Source organism: Chlamydotis macqueenii, chromosome 1, assembly GCF_036417535.1.
Source record: "Chlamydotis macqueenii isolate bChlMac1 chromosome 1, bChlMac1.mat, whole genome shotgun sequence".
Lineage (NCBI taxonomy): Eukaryota > Metazoa > Chordata > Aves > Otidiformes > Otididae > Chlamydotis > Chlamydotis macqueenii.
In genome coordinates, this window is record NC_141556.1 from 133270469 (window position 1) to 133293738 (window position 23270).

Sequence of the window (23270 nt, forward strand, 5' to 3'; positions counted from 1 at the left end):
GCCACGCTACCTATGACTTTCCACAGGGATTTCTATCAGCAGTGCCCAACCTGCGACCTTGACCAATGGACTCCCAACCTTCGGCCCGGCAGGGTCTATGCAGGCAGCTCTGCCAGCCTGCCAGCTTTCCGCCCATGGGGGCCCGGCTGGCCAGAAGCACCATCCTGGAGGTGGGGACACCACTCCTGGCTGCCACCTTCCTGGATGGGCAGAGCTGGCGGCACCAAGCGGCTTCACTTCCGCTGTCAGGGCAGGAGTGAACTGGGACCACGTTGCCGTCACCAGCAAGATTCATGCAGCTGATGGTGGAGCACAAGGGGACTTGTCACTGTGATGCTGTAGGACAGATGTGCTGCAAGCCAAAAAAACCCAGAGCCCCTTGGTTGGCAAGTGGGCAGCAAATGCCCGTGGCTGGAGCTGGCCTGTGGGCACACAGCCCTCTTTGACACCGCGGTGAACCCCACAGCCTGTCTTGCAGGAAGGTTGGGCACTGCTGATAGACATGGGAAAGAGCAATGGGATGTGAAGGGCTGTGACCTCCCTCCAACCCCCCAGTTACTGGGAAAATAGAATTAAATACAAATATTTTTTTTTTCTGGGGAACAAAGGCTAACTGAAAGCTCCCTGCTTTTTCCCTGATTGTTTATATTGAGTCTATAACTGTGGAAATCAGCCCACTTTACGCTCTTACATTAATCAAAACTTGGTGCAAAATATTATTGAGGAAAACTCAGATCAACTTTATGTTTACCATAGCCCTCTGGAAGGAAAGAGAGAGAAAAAGAGAAAGAGAAAACAGCCTGATTTTTGATTCTGGAAATAAACCATCTATCACATTCAATAAGCAATATACCTGCTGCTTCTATAAACAAATAATCTTTCAAATAAATCTAGTCAAAGGTATCCAAGTAAAAGAAAATGCCGTTACTATACCTTCAGCATAGCTGCATGTAAAGAGATCTCAGAGCGATGGTTTGCATGCTACACAGCCATGCTTCGCATGTTTAAAGCACTGCAAATAGTAGCCTACATTCTCTAGTTTCTCTTCTCCTGCTACACATGATAATCATATGATTAATTTCGGTGGCTTTCTGCATTATTTCAGTCAGCTACATTGAAAAAAGTTACTTGAGGTCTTTGTAAATACAGACTGTAGGTTATATACACAACAAAAGTACATTGTTTATACAGGGAAGCAGCGTTATCTTACACTGTATAACATGACTCTGAAAATATGGGCCAAATTAATCCTAGATGCAGCTTCAGGGACTCCAGCGGCCACGTATGAGGGATGAATTTAGCCCACTGTCTTCCAGAAACTAAATCCTCAAGCTAGGGTCTTTTCCCCTAGACTGCACAATCCCGTGACTTCAGATAAATTAAACAGAATAAGTACTTGACCTCCCTTGAACCATGCAATAAATACAAAAAGAAATAGAAGAGATTTGTACCAGTGACATTGATGGGGATAATGCAAGAAGAAATCACTTGGGCATCTTGTTTCATTTTCTCCTCTGGAGTTGGGAGAGGTAGTGCTTTACTCCAATTGGTTTGTTTATCCAGTGTAGAAGGGATATTATGTATTGGATTTTTCGGCCTCTGCCCTAACATGACATCTGTATCTTCGTCCTCTGGTGGATGGGACTGCAAATGAATACATTCAAAATCAGTGTCTCCCACTCAGGCACATGAGGCTAGTTTGGAAACAAAGCAGACACACAGATCAGAAATCAATTACAGGGATGCAAGGAGGAACCATTCTGGCTAAGTCACACAACACAAGCTATTCTCCGATGGAAAAATAACATCCTGCTAATAGGAGAAAAATACCTCAGCATACTGGAAGGAACTCAGCGTATTTACAGTGACATTTACAGGGCCTCTCCTCCATCAGAAGGAGCACGTCCCGCATTTGTGGGTAGCGGTTGCAAGTGTGCCCTCAATTAGCACTGGTGTTAGACACGTGGGCCCTCATTTGCGTCCGCAACCTTTTGAACAGCCGGGTCTGCTGATAACTAGCGAGGACTGGGCCCATATAACCATTCATTTAAGGATAAGCATCAGAAGACCCCTCCATTCTTCAGAAAACCATTTGCATTTCATTTTCACAGACCCAGACCATGAGCAGAGCAACGTTACAGCCACCCAGCAGCTATGCGGTGGGAAGTGGCAGGCGTTAACAGTTCCCAAGGCTGGAGGGCGACAGTGGCCAAAAAGAAGAGTAACCACCACCAGAAGAAATTCAAAGGGTTATTTAGAAACCATGCATATTTTTACAGCATGCTACAAGAAGCGCTAGATACAGAAGATAAAGAAAGAGAGAGAGCAGTAAACCGCATCAAAGAAACAGGGATGGTTTGTTTTATTTTGAAAGAAATAACAAATCCCCCAACAACACCCTGTCTTGCAAAGCTGCTATAATTTCACCTAGTAGAAGAGAAATAAATTAAGCGCGTTTTCATGTGGTGCTGGCTACCAACTTTGGTTTGGGGGGGGGATCTCTTTGTTTCCAAAAAAAAGTTTCTGTTTTGTTTGGAAGGGACAGAGTGGAGAAACACTTACCTTTTTCTGCCTAATCTCCCTCCCTTTTTCCATTAATACATTCTTCTATAAGTTGTGACAACTCTTCGACCAGCCAGGATGTCCGTCTGCCTCTCGGTTTTTAAAAATGAAGCTCAATTCCTTTCAGGCCGGCTTTCTCTGTACTCCTGAATTCCCAGCTGCTTAACTACCAGCCTTCCCCTTCATGCCTGCTGTTTACACTTCATTTGCCAGCTGTAGTTTCGGTAGCCAACATGGTGAAGATAAAATATTGCTCTCCGGCTCCTTGGCAGGGCGTTGAGCAGGTGGGTGTTGAACACCGCAGGATCATGCCCGGGTTGCCATTGTACTTCTGCCACTCCTCCGCCCAGGCTCCTCACAAATCCCAGGGGAATTAACCGTCTCCAGCTCGCCAAACAGCATTTATGCCCCGGCCCCAAAAAGGGTTTAAGATCTTAACTCAGCAGCTACTATTTAAACTGTCGGAGGGCACGCACTTACCTCGCCAGCATCACCTCCTGCTGCACCCCCAGGCCCAAGACAACGCACGCTTCCTCCTCCTCCCACCCGCAGAAAACCCCCTTTTTCCCACGTAGGATCTCCGTCAAACATCGCAGCCCTTCTTTCTGCCTGCAGCTTTTGTGCCGATCGTGAATAGCTCATATAAACTTCCAGCACAAAAGACTTTGTTTCCTAGGTAACTCCCCCCTCCCCAAAAGTTTGATGCATGCATGCAAAAAACCCCAAACCTCTCGCGCACACGCACAGACACAGGGACACACACACACGCACACAGAGGCCGCATTTGTTGCCGATTCCTCCCCTGGATGACAATGAAGCGCTGGACAAAGCGGGCGAAGTGACCCTGGTTGCCAGAGCTCCTCCTCTCCCAACAGTGGCATCACCAAATGGCCAGAGAATAAATCCCCGCTGTCATGCTGGCATTGCCCGAGCAGTTTCTTACCATTTAGGAAAAAAAAAAAAGAAGAAAAGGAGCAGTCTGGCAAAAACATTGCAAGAGAATGAAATGCAACCGCTAACCCTATCGAGTCTGTCCTGCTTCAGGCCTTTTAAAGGAGGTGATAGGAGGAGGTGGCCTCGTCGCCACGAGCGCCTGAAACCCATCTAAAGTGAAGAATGAAAGAGGGGGCCAAAAAAAAAAAAAGCCATTATTGTGTCTTACCAACAAGAGAAAAACAGAAAAGGCTTCTTTTAGCACAGTAAAGTTAGCAAGTGAAAAGCAAGCAAGAGAAGGGGTTAGGATCTGGAAGGGAGAAGAGTTGAGACAGGGCTGTTAGTTGAGGATTGCTTGTTTTTCCAGTACCTTTCTACTCCAGGGGGTCATGTGGCAACACTCAATTGGGGAGGGCGAACGGGTGCTGTTAAACTATAAATGTGAAATGTAAAAAAAAAAAAAAAAAAAAAAAAAATTAAAATTAAAAACATACACAAAACGTTTCTGGTAAAAGCACACACATTTGGATAAACTAGCATGGATAAACTACTGATGGGTTTGTTTCCCAAAACAAACTACATCTCTACAAAATGCAGCTCAAGCAACTGTGCCCGCAGAGTGGTTTGGGCCCCTGTGAAGTCTGTGCTGATTTTGCTTACCCGGATTAGACAAAACTGCAGCGAAATTGGTCCAGCCTCCTTGTACAGACATGCTTAAATTGTCCCAAGAATGCCTTGTATTGATTTGGTAACTCAAGCTGTGTACTGCCTGGAGCTGAAGCAGCACAAGGTACTTATCCAATTACATCACAAGTGATCTATTTCATAATATAAGGAAATTTTTTTTGCAGGAGGTATTTAAGGAATGGATATAAATAATGCTCGTCCTGAGGGTGATTTATCACATACATCGATTGCTAAGGTTTTCTGATGTTATCTTTACATCTCTAAGGTTGCAATCATTGTGTCAGGGCAACAACGGCCAATTGGCTTTTTGTCACTTTTTATAACACTTGAAAGGACAAACAGCGATGCCCAGAAGGTGCTAGGTCTTGCTGAATCCCTGCACCTCTGAAATCCTCTTCTGACGGAAACGCTGGTTTGTGTGTTGCAATGTTCTGTTTTCAAGACCAAGGACCGGAGGATGACTTCTTTTGAAATGGGAAATAAAACAAAAAAGGAGATAAAGAAAACAGGTCTGCTGATCACCGTGGGAAGCTTTAGCAAGCATTTCTTGGTGGGGGTTATTATCTCTGCCTGCATTAGTTAGCAGACCTGCCAAATAATCCCATGAACATTTTTCCTCCCAATTGTTATCAACAGTGCCATGATGGATGAACCACAGACCTCCGTTTGAAAGACTGCATTATATGGTTTCCTCTCAAAAAAAACCAGCTGCGGTGAGTCTCAAAAGGCCTAATTCTCTGTCTCGTCCTATTCTTTTCCTAGACATGCAGCACCTCCTGCTTTGCCCTGGTCCCATGTGGAGGACTAAAAGCAAGGGAATCCTCAAAATGAGCTGCCCATCAGCCAGGAGAGCAGAGAGGGGGAAATCAAAAAGGGAGTGTTCCCAGTTAACATTTCCAGCAGGTTAGTTTCTACCTAGGTCAGTGAAAAAACAGTTCTCCCAAGCTGGGAAAAGTCCTTATCGCAGGACAAATGCCTTTGTTCGTGCAATGGAGGGTGCGGAGATACTAACACGTCAACCAGTTAAGTCTACTCTGCAGATACTCAGGGTGATTTCACCCTTGGTCCTCTGGCTGAGTTTCCAGTCACCTGCTCCGAGCAGAGGGACAGCAGTTCATGGGATCAGGCTTTGAGCTGAAATTCAGCTTCCCCGTGGCAGGTGTTGGAGGATCTCTGGGGAGGGGTGAGACAGAGGGAGACAAACACTGCTGAGGTGACAAGAGTTCAGAATACAAAACTCTTTGCAATGTTCTGCCAAGGCCTGTGATGGTCTTAGTCACTGCACAAGGAGAAGGGGACAGGAGGACCTCCTGCCCCCAGCTCCAAGCACAGCTACGTGTACAAGCTGCTCCATGCCAAACCTCCTGGAAAGAGCAGGACCTTGACTTTGGCCTCGAGCAAGGTCTGGCTATGCATCTATCTGTCTTGGGAGGGCTTTCCTACCTCCCCTGTGTGCCACTCTGCCCGACTCCTCTGAGAAAACACCCGTCTGGTTATGCGTACCCACAGCCATTGTTGTTGGGCCGAACTCTCAGGTCTCTGATTAAGCACAGTGGGACAAACTTCCTAGGTAGGTTCCTACATGAAGAGGCAGGACAAAAATGGAGGTGACTGGCAGAATTTCAGCTTCTGCTGTCACAGTGATGCTCCCGAGAAAGCCAGTGCCACCACTACCTCACCAAAGGGACCTGAGGTCACCTGCTGCCTGTCCCGCCACCGAACAGCCGAGGGACACTAGGATATAGCAGCAACCTCAGCATTTCAACATCTCCATGCTGGAGGAGAGAGCAAGCTGCCGCTCTTCAACTGTTCTCATTCACTCAGAAGACCAGAACATCTCTAAATGTCCTGAGTAAACACGTAATTAAGCAAGAAATTATTATTATATACCCAAGGCTGTTCTGGTCTGATGGGCAAATCTGCAGTTAGGCAGTTTTCAAAGTGATTTTTTTCTGTGTGGGTGTGCTTGGCAAACAGCAACGGTGATAATCAATCTGTTAAATACAAAGCCAGAATACTTTAAATAGGCATTTTTCTTTAATGGACTGAGATTGCTTTGAAACCAAACCGGTGTGTAATTGCTTGAATAGGGATTTATTCTGCAGTCACTAACAAATGTGAATGTCTTTATTTTCTCAGCTATCCCATCAACTTCACTTGCAGAGGTGCCATCATGCTTGCAAAACTGCTTTGCAGTAAAAATCCTGGTTGCATATGCACGTGATCTGATTTCTTAGTGCTCTGCATCTCTTCAACGTGAAAGTCCTTGGTTTCTGTGCACTACAAAAAGGTCAGATATCTAAGTCTGAACCAGTCAACAAGGCTTCCCCTATAGAGAAAGGGTAAGCAGCACTGCTGCAGAGCAATTCAGTTCACTGTCCCTCAGCACCTAACTTGGGGCAAGACGAAGCGCCCCTGAACACCCTCCCCACTGATTTTAGGGACTAGGTACCCAAGTCAGAAAGCACGATTTACCATTTTAGGGAATGAAAATCTTAAACCCTATCAGTACAGTGACAACGAAGCAATTTAGCAGTCAACAAACTTGCTAGCCTGGCAATTTATGAGTCTGCCCCACTTATTGTTCCAGAGTTGGGATCTGGAGGAGGAAATGAATGGGCCAATGACAGGACAAAAATGCCACTTCAGCCCCTCTTCTGTTCTCCATCCCCCAGAGCTTTGAGATGCCACTGTTGTTCGGGATCTTCAAGATATAAGAGAAGACTAGTGCAAGAAGCATCATTTGCGTCATATCACGTACCTAGCCTGCCTTACCCGTAGTGATGGCATTACAGGAGATACTGGGATTTCAAAGTTAGTGCACAGGACAAATTGAACACAGTGCAACAGTGAGGGGAAAACCATAAACCCAAGAATAAAGAACTAATTTTTCTTCAGGTAACTGAAGATGTCTTGAGAATGCTAAAGCCTCATCAAGAGCATTTATCCTCAACATGTTTGTTAAATTTAGGCATGGCTGAGTGGATTCCTTCCCCCTCAGCTCTGTTTGACCATGTAGGCAAGGTGTTACCTCTCAGGACACCTCGATGGCTGGGTCACGACCCCCAGCAGCACAGGGGCAGTGCTGGCAGTGCCAAGACAGCCTTGGCGAGGGCAGGAGGCAGCTAGCAACACAGCAGTGGGTGTTCTTCAGAGGATTATTTTTCACTCCCACTGCTTAAAAGTTGCAGCTAATAAAAAGCATAAGGGATCAATATTATTTCTGACTTCAGGCTTCTGTGGCACCGAGTGATGGAAATTTCCTTCCCAGGATGATCTTAGGAATAAAGTGGGCAATATTCACCCCAGCAGAGCATTAATATGTAGCTTCAGCATCTGCAGGCTTCATATATGGTCTATTTCCAACAGTGAACAGAACATACGCAGGATGCTTTCACCCTATGTGAGCACAGAAATTATATGTACTTATTGACAGTACATCCTAACGTTGTGTTGAAAGCAAACATTCACATACTGGAAAGGTAACATGCAGAATCATAGAATCATAGAATGGTTTGGGTTGGAAGGGACCTTTAAACATCATCTAGTCCAGCCCCCATGCAAGAAGCAGGGACATCTCCAACCAGACCAGGTTGCTCAGAGCCCCGTCCAACCTGGCCTTGAATGTTTCCAGGGATGGGGCATCCACCACCTCTCTGGGCAATCTCTTCCAGTGTTCCATCACCCTCATTGTAAAAATTTTTTTCCTAATATCTAATCTAAATCTACCTCCCTCTATTTTGAAACCATTACCCCTAGTCCTGTCACAACAGGCCCTACTGAAGAGTTTCTCCCCATCTTTCTTATAGGCCCCTTTGAGGTACTGAAAGGGTGCTATCAGGTCTCCCCGGAGCCTCCTCTTCCCCAGGCTGAACAGCCTGAAGAGTAAGTGTGAGCTACTGTTTAATCCCACACTCATGTGATTCGAGCACAAGTGACTCCTGTGCCCTTGGGTGAAACCTCCCTGTCTCCTGTTTCTCTGCCTGTAAAACAGAGAGCCTGCTGCTTCATTAACTCACAGGAGTTCTCTTGAATTAAATCAAATGGTATTGATTTACATGGTGGAAAAATTAAAGGTCTGGTAAAAGAAGAAATACTAATAAAAAGCTAGCAACTTTCCAGCATTTTCACAGCACAGTTGACTACTTAATTACAAATTAATTAAATTTGTACCTATATGGTAGCTTTCTTATGCAGTCAACTGATGCTGAAGAGAAAACAATGGGAATACTTCTGACCACGCTATTCCTGCTGCAAAACACAGCCCTGCTCACCTGCAAGCTCCCAACATTTATATCTCCATATGTTTCATTCTCCTCAAGTTTTTGTTTTATCTACTTGTGAGTGTTTTCTTTTCTTTTGGAGCATCACAAATGTGATCTGTTAAAGTACTGACAATGCTTTAATGATTAATGTTCTGCTTCAATGTTTTGACAAGGTAAAGACAAAAGTAAGATGTGTTTTCTGACAGAAGTCATACCACACAGAGCATTCCAGCAGACAAAGGTGCAAAATAATCATCCCACGATACAGCGTAGTAGGTATTAGGCTCATTGCACAAACAGTGCTATGCAAGTTATTCTGAGGAATGTCAGGTAGGTTTTATTTCTATCAGCTACAGGCAGGATTTGCACACAGAAAGTGCGTAGCCCAGCTCGTGTCTGGCCTTTGACTCAGTGGCTTCAGCACAAAACTGTGTGAAAGTTAGTACATTCAATTGTGTTTCCCTTGGCTGTATAAAGCATGCTAAGGCAGACCACAGGGAATATTTTTGAAATGGCAGGGAGGTGGAGTAAAATTACCTGATGCATTATTTTCTCTTCACATTTGCTCTAGCTGAGGTCTCAGGGAGAGGCAAAGCCTGGCTAGAAAACCACCTCCTGCTTCTTGTCCCTTAGATTTCTGCTCAGAGTATAATTATGAACAAATTGACACTGAACTTTGTGCAGTTGTGAGTGTGAATTTCCAAATATTATGGGTTCCTTGCCCCATCTCCCTTATTTTATCATAACAGCTGTGATACAAGGGGTTTGAGAAAGTGCGGTCCCCTGACATTCTGAACTTGAGCACTGAGATTTCAGAACCTGGCTGGATGGACCTGGGAAAATCAGAGAAAGAAAAAATGCAGAGAAAATGAAAGAGAAGGCTGAAATGCAGTTGGAATGACACAGCATCTTCAGACTCAGTGGCTGGCCTCAGCAGTGCTACAGTCAGGGTTGTCATGGGAACATGTGTAAGGAATATTTCCCTCATTTTCCCAAGTCCACACCTTCCTCATACTCTCCTCAGATTATTTTTTTTTCCCCATTGGCAAAAATGCCTGAATGAATGGCACTTACAAATGTGCTTTGTCCTATAGTTCCTCTGTGTAGAGAGAGACTAAGTCTGCTAGAGTTTTTCAGCTTTAGAAATGAATGTCTGGGATGGATAGGAAAGTAAAATCATGTCTGCAAAACCAGGAGGGGCATGGAGAAAGGGAATGGGAAAGCAGTGCTCACTATTTCTCACAGTCAGAGAACTAGAAGGGATGTGATGAAATTATGAGGTGTCAGGAAACAAACAAAAGGTACATCTTCATATAGATTGTTAAAGTTATTGTCACAGGATGCTGTTGAGGTCAAAGGTGTAAATATGCTTAAAAATGGATTTTAAAAGTCTCAAAATCAAGGCAGACAGATTCCTTGGTGGCTAGTATTCTGTGTTTGATCTCTGGCTCAAGAAGTCTGTAGCAAATTTCTGTATGAAACTGGAAGGACGAATAACGGGACAATAAACAGCATAAACCTTGCCCTGGTCTTATACTCTTTCCTGGAGGATCCAGGCCTGTGGGCTAAGTGGACCTTTCATCAGACAAATCAGGGCAGTTCCTGTAAGAAGAGTAGGCTGTAATGCTAACTCCAAACTTGTCTTGCCTGGGACACAATAGATCCGGTGTCATTTCTAGGTCTCTGCTTCTCCACGACAACATGATCTTGTGATGGAACAGTCCAAAACATCCCCCCAGACACATTTACACTGGCAGTAATCACTTTGGACTTGAATTAATTTGGTCTTTCTTGGAATTTGTGGGACTTTGCCATCTTCCTCCTTGTAAAAACAGTCATGCATATAAGTGAATCTTCATCTGTTGTGACTGATTTTTCTCTAGCTTTACCATACAATATGCAAGATCTTTGGAAAAGCTCATAGCCACCTAAACAGTAGCAATAAAACAGCAGCCGAAAAGTACAAATGTGGAAGCCTTGGCTGGTCTCAGACATAGGTGACCCGTTTTTCAGTAGCTTTCAGTAGTAAGAGTTCTCCCAGTCCTCACAGTGGTAATGGGAACATTTCTCAAAATCAAGTCACTTATTTCAGCACTTTAATGCATGTGTTTAACTTAGATAGTCAGTTTGGAAAAGTCAGATCCTGTAACTTTTAAAAATTTCCCAGGTTCCTGTAGATCACTTTCTGAATTTATAAGCACGGAAAGGCGTGATTACTGTTGTTTAGTATTGTATTCACTAGCACCTTCCCAATGCATAGGAAAAGTGGAATACGGAAAAGACTATGCCATGAACAAAAATTCTTGTGAGATTTAACATCTTTAGTTCATTTACGAATAGATGATACAATTGACTGGAATCAGATATCAAACATTACCAACAGCATCTGAAGCATATACACCTTTGCAGATGTCAAAAAGCTTATGCCAAAAAAGGCAAGCTAGCCAACAACAGTATTCTCAGCTTTCTCTTGTAATGATATCATTAAGTCATGAAGGCTGGCACAATATCAATTAGTTACTCATTGTTGCGGTGTCTTGTAATAATCGCCAATTAAACTTCTGCCAGATGGAGCATTCATGTACAGCTTCATCTCGCCTTGTTCTTTCTTTTTACAGTTGCCCTATGAACAAGGAATTCATAGGTTCATGGGTCAAGGCACGCTGAAGTACTCTGGCCTTGGAGTATTTGCAGTTATCAAAGCAGAGCATTGCCAGATGCCTTGAAATCAATAGGACGACAACCTCCAAGCAGCTTTTCTTTGCTCCTTCTCAGGGGAACACTGAACCTGATCAGCTTCCAAGAAAAGGCCCAATATGGATGGGCACAAAGCTTAATATCTTCCCTTTTGAAAATAAAAAGGTGGACTTGCTCATAAAGCCAAGACATCTGCATTCAGCATGACTTAATTTTGCCAACTAATATAGGACTCGGAGGGTTGCTCACTATTTATTATGATTTTGTGGTCCACACATGGAAATAATGTTTGAAATGCACTGGTTGTTTTCCAAACACAGCAAAGATTCAGGCCTTTTGCCACTGAGTATGCAATTTCAAAAGACATGCCTTGCTCCCCTTTTGATACTAAGACAGTTTTATGCTCAATATACTGTCCAAATTATTCACCTGTAACTAGTTCTGATCCAAAACGTGGGGTCACCTCTCCTTTACCTTTCAACGACCCTACAACAGAACTAGCTTTGATGATGACTTACAAATAAAGAAGAAACAGGTAAGCCTTCCTACTCTTTTATGTGCTCCCTTAACATCAAGATATCTTCTTTCAGTTGAACCATAAGACCTGCAAATTTGACCAGTCCAAAGCCTGCAGTGATGGTGATACTTTCCTCTAAATTATCCAGATAAGCAGCCAAAAAGCCAGAATAGTTAAACTAATTGAAACGTTATCATTCATTTCATGCTTTCAAATGAGAAACAAATCTCCTCCTATGGACTGGCTAGCTGAGATGTTTTGGTCCCTGGACAGGTGCTTTACACTGTGACTTCTTTACCATTACAGGATTCCATATGGCTAATAAAATGGATTAGGATGAATGTGCTTGGATTTTTAAGCTAAGTAGGTGATGATTCAGTAGCTACACACTTACAATGTTCTCATGGGTGCAACATCTCTGTAGATGCCAAGGTCCCTGTACCTGCACACGCAGGACAAATCTACGCTGAGGGCTGGCACCAGGCATATGCATCACTTGCAAGTCAAATCCAGGTCTGACCTCTGGAGTTTAAACTGATTTGAGGAATGCAATGGCTCTCAGCACAGGGCAGAATTTGCCTACTACGGTACTTTCACCTATCAAATACCCTGAGCCACAGAGGCACCAAAGTCCTGCTGAAATCAGTGGGAATTAGGGACACAATCAGACTTAAACTTCTGCATCTGGGTGCATTTCCTTTAACATTGTCAACACTAATTTGATTTCAAGTTAGTGCAGCAAGGACAAGTCAGCACAGACATACAGGACCAGATCTTCAGCTGGACCTCCCGCTCGGCTAGCTGCAAGCACGTGTTGTGAGACATGAAGCATCTGAAAAAACTGCATGGAGGTGGACACTGCAGAACAGAACCACTGCCCATACATACACAGAAACTGTCTTAGCTGTAGAAGTGCTGCTGAGCCTATCTGCACACACGCAAGCCTCAAATCAGCACTCAAAAGCCCTTGAGTTCTTGGTTCCTGGCAATGCTAATGCCAGGGCTGAAATTACAGCACTTACTGAAATTACAGGAGGGTCCTGGAAGTGCTACCTAAAGCAAGAGCACAGAATGTGAGGGCTTGTGGAGGAGTGCATGAATGAGTGCGTATGTGTGCTGGCCACATGTGAAAATAAGGGGTTTCTCAACGGAAATGTCCACCTTGGGGCTGACTGCTGGAAGCTGCGACTTGAGTTATGCTGCTGATAGCCCTTAAGGTCAGCTGTGTTGTACCTGCACAGGCTCGGGGCGGGGGGCACTCGTGAAGTACTGCCACGCTTAAGTCCCACAATGCCAATAACATATTCATGTGTGATAGCTGTAGTGAAAGACTTACTGGGAGGAAGTGCCGGTCCTTTATCGCTTGCCTCTTTTGACTGGAGATTGCAGGGAAGGGAGGAAAGGGGGGAGCCACCACAGCGATGGGGCCTTGGACTTTTTGCTCTCTGTTATCACCTCGGCTTCGATGTTCTGTTTTGGAGGAGAAAGAAGGCGTGAGTATTTCAGAAGGTTAAAAACATATAAATATCTCTATTAACAGTATAATAGAGACAAGAACAGGACGTCGACTCCAAAGATGAAGGTCCTCCTCTTCTCCACTGACTGGTACCTATGATCCCTGTTGCAAATGAGGAAGACAAGCACTCACCGGACATCCAAGCCCCTGGAAGAGCAACAACATACAACACACCCCATCGTATGCACTGAAGCTGAATTATCCCCAAATAGGATTTATATCCTTTATCCCAAGTGATGAAGGAGCTACCTTCCACGTGTTTGGGACCTGAGGCCTGATTCCCAATGGGAACCCACAACTCCTGTTGCCTTGAAGAATCGAGCTGTAGTAACACTTGCACTCTACCTGTATAAACTATACCACTCTAGGGGAAAGAAGAAAACATAGCCCCAGGTAGGATCTCCTTCCCTAGCTGCAGGGCACTGTCTGGTCCTGAGCACTGGCTTGGCAGCACAAAGGTTGTTGCAGCAGCAGCACTGTGTCCTGGCATGGAGGAGACCATCCTGGAAAAGGTGAGATCTGTTCACCCCAGGCCCAGAGGAGTCTTCTTTCACCATGGGCTCACAATATTCCGTCCCCTTCCAGCATCAGTGAAGCCTCTGAAATATTTCAAGCGAATGGGAGAATGCTCATGGCCTTCCAGTCTTTAATTTTAGGTGACATCCAGGCAACTCCTGTTTGCACGGAGTGGTGCTAGAAGGGGATGATGGATTCACCTGATGCACATAGCTATGGTCCAGTCAACAATGTTTGCTGCTAGCATAGCTGTTTTCTGATCTAATGTTTAGTTTTAATTATTTCTGGTTAAAATGATAAAGAAATAATGAAATTCCAATAGAAGAAATAGGGGAGACACAATAAACATGTTTAAGGTAAATTTCTGATTATAATTTCACTCCAATACATGCAGTTCTTTGGCAAATAAAATAAAGCAGCACATGCCAAGCTGCCTGCTGAACCTGCACAGCTGCTGTTGAACGTGGAGGACGGGAAGCTGCCAAAACAGAGATTTGTAACTTTAAAATGATGAGGCATTTTCTGACAGCTGCCTTCCTGCGCTGCTGTTGGGATTTCTCCTGCCCACGAGATGGCAGGCAGAGACCAGCCTGGTCCTGGGACAACTGCAACGCAGAGCTGCGAAGAGCAGCAAAGCCAGCTTCTGCTCTGCTCCAGCACTGCTGTGACTGCAATTCGGCTGGACCGCTCTTTGCAGTGCTATGAAGACGTACTGCACCCTCCATGTGCGCTTGAGCTGAGATCTGTAGAGAGTTTCAAACGCAGTAATTAATTGGAACGTTTTATCCAGCTAACAGATGCTCTGCAGATCCGAGTAATCGATTATTATTATAAGCTGGTAACAATAATAAATGAGCAAGGCAATGATAGCTGTTGGTGCAAAACACTTTCAACACAGGAGGCTATGGCTGAACATTTTAAGGGTGACCTGCATGGATTTTCTCCTTCCTTATGGTACAGAAGAAAGAATATTTTTCTACTTTTTTTCCCTACTTTTACATGCTTCCCAATACGAATTTTCCCTTGGGTAGGTTCCCAGTGAAAACTGACCTTTCCTCATCTTTTGCCTTTCCTGTGCTGTTGTAGGACCATCCAGATGTTTGCACCTAGGAAATTCCCTTTATGGCAGGGATCCAGGAGCCTGGTTACGACCTTGATTGCTCCCGCTTCCTCCCTGTGTCACATGATTTGGTTTTGAGGCTACAGCTCTCCGGTTTGTTAGCCGATGTCGGGACATGTTCCCCGGCGTGGGGAGGGGACACCTGCCCGATCCTTACAAGCTGTCTGGGGTATCACCTGGCTTTCAGCTGCCACCCTCAAAGAATGCAGGTTTCCTCCAGTACTGCACTTGGAAACTCCTTGCAGACAGCTCCATTTCTGTGGAGACTCTGTAACACCACTGGGCTTCAGTTTCAGCCCTTGGGAAGTTAAATCTTATCTGTCCTGGAGCTGACGAACAGTTTAACATCTGTTTAGCAGAGGGAGACAAGATGGTCTTGTTGAAACACTGAGTACCTCCATCCTTCAAGGGTCAGTTGTGGGGGACAGATGAGTAGACATTTGCCTTAAACATTTCTTGGTGCAGAAGATGTGAGCTTTGCTGCGACCATTGTACAAGAGACTCAGACTTCGCAAGAGATTCATGTGCATACTAGGTTTTATAACCACAAGCAACGGTATTTTGTGGTTTTGATGCCTGTCAACAAGTAATTGCGACTGTTGCAGACTTTGCAAGAATGAGACACCAGCTTCCAGCCCTGCAGAAGCGGGACTGAGATGGTATTTTGTGGTGCAGGGTGCTAGATGATCGACCTTGGCAGGGTCTCATCTGATGCGACCCCCTCCAAAATAGTCTCTCCGTGACCACCCAGGATACACCGAGCCTGCGCCAAACCAGACCATGCTTACCCTTGCATGGCATCATGCCCACCATGCATATGCATGAACTTTCTTGGAACTGGGCGGAGATTTTGGGACTTGGACTGTATAAAAATGGTACCATCAGAGGCTAGGGTGGGACCCCCACCACCAAGACACCCTGAGCAAGAAGGACCAACGGGATGCCACTGGATCCTCAGGTGGTAGTATCTTCTGTATATCTCTTTCTCTCTCCCCTTCTCTTTCTTTTAGGACTAGATCTAAGTAAGAACGTGTGGTATGGGACTTGTTTATCCAGTGAAGTTATCCAGTTAAATAGTTGCCATTGAGTTTTTGTATCTAACCACATGCCTTGCGTTTTGTATTAATAAATCATAAAACTGGTTGGTTGGTGTCGTTTCACCTTAATTCAGTCCAAGAGAATCATAAACTTTGTCGGTGGTCCCACAGGGAGGGAGGTCATCCCATACAACTCCTTTCAGGTTGCGACAGTCAGTGTGTGAATTTGCTCACACAATTCAGACATACTCACTTTAACACAAAAACATATAAACAAAGAATGTAAAAAGGAAAAGCTCTTTTCAGCTCTACTTTAGTGATAATAAATAAGCCAATGAGGACACAAGCCTTTCCTACCACTAAAATTACATCTTCAGCTTTATTTCTTAGCCTGAGTACCTACGTCCCAGTGGAGACCAGTGCCCAAAGCCCTGTGTCTGTGGCTGAGCCCCCACCACTGCCTGGAGGAGATCGTGGAGAGGTGTCATGTGCATGGAACCGGAGCCAGAACGTGTGTGAGCACCTACCTCTGCGCAAGGCTCGCAGGTGCTGCTTGGCGTGGTGGTGCAGCTCCTCCACGCAAGGTGGTCTGGTGGAGGGGAGGAAGATGTTTCTTTGCTGATGCCAAGGTGCTCGGTAATAGACACTCAGTTTGCTTTCTGCATCCAGATTGGAGACAGCTGTAGAATAAAAACAGAATGCAAGGTAAGACTCCTAGCCTCTCTTAAATCAACGTAGCGGGAAAGCAAAGGCTCTAGCTTGGAACAGCAGTGCCAAGAACAAGCACTGGGGATGTTACAGCACCTCTCCTCCCACCAAATATCAGCGACCATTATCTTCTCTGTGTTTCCAAACCACATTTTGCCACTTAACATTTAGACAATGCCCTTTTGCCAGATTGCAAATGGCTCAATGGAGGCAAATAGGGGCAATTATACTATACTGGTGTTACACATACGGACTAAAGGGATAATCATTTTATAGACAGCAAAATGAAAACCCAAAGAAGCTACGCAACCTTCCCACAGTGACATTTTGAGCAAGGACAGAGGGAGGAATGTGTCTCCCATTTACTCATTCTCCTGCCAATATGCTCTTTCACTACATCACGTTACACACGACTAACTTCTGACACAGGTTGCTAGCTCGTCGCCTTCCAGCGCGTAACAACTAAGATTAACTGCCCACCTTGCTGTGCGACTTTAACTGTCACCTATCAAAAGAGGTTCCCTTAATAGACAGGGACTTCTGCAGGACAGGAACACTTCAATTCCTCTACAGAGAAATCCCAGAAGTCTGCCTCTGAAAGTCACATGAAACAAGTCCACTAAAGGTTTGAGAGAGTTTCTCAGCAGCACCTGGACTCAGGGGAGATGTGCCCAACCTCGGTGTATGCAGTAGCCAGCTTTCCAAGGGCCAAAGCCAAAGAGAAGGGCCATGGTGGATGCCAGTGCTCTGCCCTGGCCAACCACATGGAACTGGCTTGTCCCACCTGTGCTCAACAGCCCACGTAAACCATCAGAGCATGTGGCACATCCTCAGGTCTAGCACTGGCCTTTCTCCTTCTTCTGCAGGCATCGATACAAACAATCATCTCCTCTTGTAATGCCAAGGAGTTGCTGCAGCTGTTTTGTTTCCAGGACAAAGCAGCCCGATGCAGGTAGGGTCTCTCACACACAGGAGGAAGGGTGGTGGAGGTACCTCCTGTGGTTCCCTTTCCAGCAAAGGGCTAAACAGCCAGTGCCTTGGATTGGTCCCTGCCACTGGCCACCTGCTCCTCTCCTTTGCCCTTATCTCTCTCAAGCAGGGCAGAACACTCTGGCTCTCTTCTCCCTCTGATCTCCCCTCTCTGAAAGGAGAGCCTGGAGGAGCTGCCATGAGCAGAACAGAAGTGGCTTAAATCTCAACAGTTTCCCATGCAACACTGATGGCCAGAGCCCTCTTCCATAGATAACATTACCAGGGATTTGTAACTCTGTGTTAGTGACCCAGTCTATGTGCCAGCCCCCTTGTCCAGCCTCCATCTTGCCCACTGAGATGACGGGTATTTTGCAGCCAGGCCATCCCCTGACATTGTTTTTACCACTCCAGGCAAGCGCAGTCCCCATGCCTTGCCTGGCAGGGCCCTCACCGCTTCCACAAGAGAAGAAGGGACATGCTGCTGTTGTGGGACACCTCTGAGGGGGAGGCCAGGCCAGAGAAAGGAGTTGGCGGCAGGATATCTGCAGCAATATGTTGTCTACAGCCAAGGAACTAGCATGTTTCAGGGCTCCCATCTACTTTTCGTGCTTTTGCTCTCTCCAACCTGCAGAAGCAGTTGCCCTTTTTTGAGGAGGAGTCCACGCAACGTGTCAGAAAGCTGCTCTCTGGTGCCGATGCTTTGCTCTTTCTGGTTTTGTCGCTTTCTTCAATGCAAAACAACATTCACTCTGGCTGAAGGGCATATCAGTGCTTTGCACAGAGAAAGGAACTGGGAACGGACAGTAGGAGAAGAAGAAGGAGGGAGAAGACACAAGGGGAGAAACCTGGGAACCATGCTGCCACTTGCGGGATGCTGACACACTTTAGCATTTTCCTTCATAAGAAAAAAAAACAGTTCACAAAACTCTGTGGGTGTCATGATGGAAGTGGTGGTATAACATGGTGACAGACCTGCTGAAGTTCAGGTTCTAAGAGCTTCTGCACCACCAAAGGGACCCGGAACCCTGTGTCCAGTAGGCAGCTTTGCTTTGCTTCTCAGTGGATCTTTGCAGGTGGAGTTTCACACAGTTTACAGTGTGTTTGCTGCTCCATGCAACTGATCATAGCGGCAATGCAAGGACCAGCACAAGGGTGAGAAAAATATGATTGATAGTGGGGGGGGGGGGTTTGTAGGATGAATGATGGCAACCTCTAGATGTTCATCATGAGGATTTACTAAATAAATTATGGACATTGTAATAACATAATGTTGCCAAATCCAAGCAGAGCTGTTGATGGCTTGCCTGTCCGTCACCACTGCAGTAGGTGAATATCTCACTAGCATGAGCCGATTTTTTATTTCCTTTACCCCTTGAGGGTAAGGAAGCACTATGTCTATTTTACAGACAAGGTACTGAGACACAAAGCAAATTGCCCCGATCCTGTTCCGAGCTGCACTGCCTCCTTGGGAAGCTCATCTCAGGACAAAAATGTGTAAGTGATGGTAATGATACCCCACCCATTCTTCATATCCTTGAGGATATGTGATATTCATGATCACAAATTGTACCCTGGAGGCTAATGAAATGGCAGGCACAAACAGTTCCTTCCTTCTCCCAGGAAAAAAAAAAACTGTCTAGACTGGAGCTCCAGTAGTTGTCTGTGACGGAGCTCAGTAAGTGAGTGGAAAGTTTTACCTACTTACGGGGTGCTCAGACATTTCATTAGACTAGAATAGATTTCACTGTAAAATTTAACTTGCAGAAAGCTCTTCCGGCTTTGGCAGCAGCGTTTTACAAATAAGAAGAGTAGGAGATGGGTTAATATACTTTGCATGAGACTTAAAAATGAAACCAAGCAAATACTACATACTGCTACACGCTTGCTTGCTGTTGTATCCACGCGTTGCTGTTTGCAGATAAAATTACGTGACCTCTTGGCCATCCAACAGATCTCCCTTAGCCGGCAGACCTGGCAGAGCTGTGCATAGTGCTGTACCAGAAGAAAAATAAAGTACAGATATGTTGCTTATCTTCAAATGATAGGGCACTAAGAAGCTTACAGCACCCTGTGCCACGGCCCAGCCAGCACACATCCGTATCTTCTTGCCTTTCCCTGCAGGAGCTCTGATTTGCCGCGTGAGGGAACGTGCCCCACTGACACCAAGAAAGCAGGAATGTTGCACAGTACGCGCTGAACCTAACAGTCTTTTAAAATACTCAAAAGCTGGAGTGGATTTTCTAGGCAGTTCAGAATAGAAACTAAAAGAGCTGGCAAAAAAAGCCGCAAGGGGATGAATGTTCTCAGCCTGCGGTGGGGGAGAAACTCAGAGGGAGGGAGAAGCATTGGGTACGGTAGAGGACAATGCTGGCCCAAAGACAAATGAGTTTAAATCGGTCATGAATGCAATTAGGCTGGATGTTTGAAGAACAGCATCCCAAACTCAGAGCAGTGAAGCTCTGGAAAAACCTCCCGGAAAGGGGAAAGAGAGGGAAGAAGCTCACTGGTAACTGAGTGAGCCTGCACTGTTTCTGAAGGGGATTACCAGATGTGATTGCCTGCCAAAAGAGGGACCTGCTTCCACCTCACTCCTTGCACATTGTCCTTTGCACATGTCCTTCCATGTGCTTCGCACATTGCCTGTGCTCCTGCAACGGCACCTTGCCTGGCCCCTGCTCTTTGGGCATGGGCCCCTGGGAGCTGGGCACCATTGCTGGGAACGAAAGCTGCAAGGGCCGGAGCGGACCGTGAGCTTTCAGAATCACTGAATGTCTAATTTTCTGCACAGAGTTGAATCTCTTACCTCCACTAAAAGAAAAAAAAGCCAGCCCTGTGGGGAGTTAATTCAAAGATCACTGGGCTGAGATCTAGAAGACCTGCTCAGTTAAAACTTCGCCATATACTCTTGCTAAGAACCTGGGTCAAATACTAACACTCCCTACGCCTTGGTTCTGTAAAATGGGGGTAAGGTACCTCTTCCAGCCAGCAATCCCTCTCACTCAGTGTTTTACACTGCAGGCTGTTTTTACAATGCCGAGCCTGCGCGTGACCATCGCCCCTCAGCATCCTCGTAACATGCATAATAAAGCAATACAGAAACTATAAAGCCACAGTCTTTAAATTATTAACAGCTGGACACCAAACTGAATGAGGAAAAAAGCCTGTACAGATATAGGAAATGCTGCATTTCAGGCATCAAACACAGATTGTTAATATATTTTTAGTATGTGCTTTGATCAATTTAGAAGATACAAGTGAATCATATGAACTATCATGTTCATTTCATTCCCGAGTTAAAGTAATTGTTTTTTTTGTCTTGTGGGATGACAAAACGACAAAAGACCATTTAAATGGATTCTCCATTACATTCTGTGGATCCATTAACGTTGACTGGTTTCCTGACAAGCAATGTCAAACAGACATACACTAATGACTGTTCTCATGAGAAGATTTTTGAAGGTTTCCAAATAGCTGTTTTATTGAAGTTGATCCTATTTATCATTTATAGACCCTTCCTGCCTTCACGCCCTCTCGTTCACTCTCCCGTCCTCCTTTAGCAAAGCAGAAAAAGGATCCTGCCGTAGCAGAGCTGGATGCGGATGCTCGAAGGTTGCGCGGCTTTAGTGCACTCAGGCGTGGTTGTTCTAATAATAACACCACAAAGGCCAAGCAAGAAAGATTTCTGCTCTATTTATTTAACAGATCCAGGGGTTTCCCCCCCCAGCTCTGTCTGCTTCTCTAGATGCTTGCCTCCCCCCCGCCCGAGCTCCTTTTGTTTCTCAACTTTCTATTATTTCTGTCTGTATTATAGTTGCCATTAGGTGTCGGGGGGGGGGGCAAAAGATAATTTCCTATGCTTCCTGGTTCAAAGAGAAAAGACGATTTGATGTAAGGTGTGAAAAAGTGCGGAGCTTGGAGGGGATTAAAGCAGCGAGTGAGGAAGGTGCCTACGTGCTAAGAGACAGAGCCCAGAGCTGTCACTCCGTGAACTCCTGCACAAGTGAAGCCGAACGGGCGGCTGCTGAATCATGATTAAAGTATCTGGATTCCAAAAGACAAAATCTGCAATTAAAAAGGATCAGCCTAGCAAATAAGCCCATTCCAGAGCTCAGTTATCTTATGAGAGGCACTAATGACCCAGGCACTTTGCGAGAGGCAGAGAAGCTGGGGGCTGCGAACCCACCGCGTGCACCCACTGCTTCTCCCCGCCGTGCCGCAGGGGTGCGGGATGCTCTCGAAGGCTGCCGTGGCCTGTAGCATCATGCCAGGAACTGCTCGGGAAGCCCTTCTCCTCCAGCGTTAAGATGGTTGGCCTGTTATTTTAACAAATGCCATATTTTCTAGCCAATTTTTCTAGCCATTTCAGGTTAAAATAGTGACTTTTTTTTTCTTGTGAAATTCAATGTAATAAGAAAGCTGCATATTCACCCAGCTTTGCATAAATAGGCCTATGCCAGCAGCAGCAGGGTTCAACCTGACCAAGCTCTTCCACACCTACTGCACAGGTCAACAGAGAGAGCTACTGCCTGCTAAATTTGTGTGCAAAACATCGCAAGAAAATTAATCCTGAGGAAGACCAGATTATCTCAAAGACGAGGCAGTCTGGCAAGATATCCAACTTCATCATGCATTTTAGTGCATAAATGTTTTATTGAGGCAAGTGCCGAGTCTGATGTGAATTTTATTTATAGCCCTGGATGTCTCCAATGTACATTCGTGTCTCCGCTGTAACACCCAGGGGGTTTAAGCCTACAAGGCTGGTGAAAGTCTACAGTGGCTTCTCCACTACACGTCCCACATTTTGTGCGGTGCATCAGCCAGCTCAGTACTTTCCAAGCAGCTCCCTCTGCGGCTGCTGCTTCACAGTGACGGGACGGAGGGTGCCGGGGCTTACCCAGTGGGAAGACAAGACCCTGGAGCTCTGTGGAGGCGGGACAATCGATCCTGTTTTCTACAATCACACTTGTTCCCAACTGTGTATGCACCCAAACATTTTGCCCAGTCTTGACCTATTTGCCAATGGCAAACCCCAGCAACTGGAACCACAAACAGCTGTTTGGATCAGCCACCTCCCCATCCCATCTTTAGCAAGGACTGAAAAATGCCTGTGCAAAGGGGCTGCTGTTCCTTGCAAATAAGGCTATGGGCTCTTCAGCATTTCAATCACCCAGCTGAGCAACGACAACCTCACCATAACTTCAACAACTATATCTACAAGCAAGGGCATGCACACAACTTCCCTCACACCTCTAGATAAAAAATTTCAAGTAACTGGAACCAGAAGCTCAGATACACCCTCGTGCCCTCAGGAACGCTGTTCCCCCTGGCAGGGGCAGGATGCCATGCTCTTTCCCCACCAAGGGGAAGTGATAATTTCTGACCATGTCAATGCCAGAGCAACAACTGGTAGTGATGGCTTTCTCTTCTGAAACCCTTTTGCCATGGAGGACATCAGATAATGGAAATGGGACAGACACTCTACCCCCTTGGTACTGCAGTGGCTGCTGAGGACCCTGCCTGTGCTTCCCTGTCCTCCTCTCCCTCAGCAGGGTGGTGTGCAGTCCAGCTCCCCCAGGAGATGTGAGGGCTGAGGCAGGTCCTACCTAGGCCTTGACAGAGCTTTCTAAGCACATTTCTCACGTAAGACGACTCTCAGTGACACAGAAAACTGCATGCCAAAACCCCTGTCTCCTTTTCCTCACCACTCCTGTGCATCTCTGGGATTTGTTCAGGATCTGGA

General features: G+C 45.7%; 1 protein-coding gene across 1 annotated transcript in view; it reads right to left on the bottom strand.

The window, feature by feature from the left end:
- NHS (NHS actin remodeling regulator) overlaps positions 1-23270 on the bottom strand; it is a 260253-nt gene that overhangs the window by 8252 nt on the left and 228731 nt on the right. Inside the window, exons 2-5 of the mRNA XM_086767625.1 lie at positions 16378-16530; positions 12998-13131; positions 3866-3928; positions 1452-1644 (exon numbers count right to left, since the gene is read on the bottom strand). Of these exons, the coding sequence (XP_086623751.1) occupies positions 1452-1644; positions 3866-3928; positions 12998-13131; positions 16378-16530 (543 nt within the window). The remainder of the gene's footprint in view (positions 1-1451; positions 1645-3865; positions 3929-12997; positions 13132-16377; positions 16531-23270) is intronic.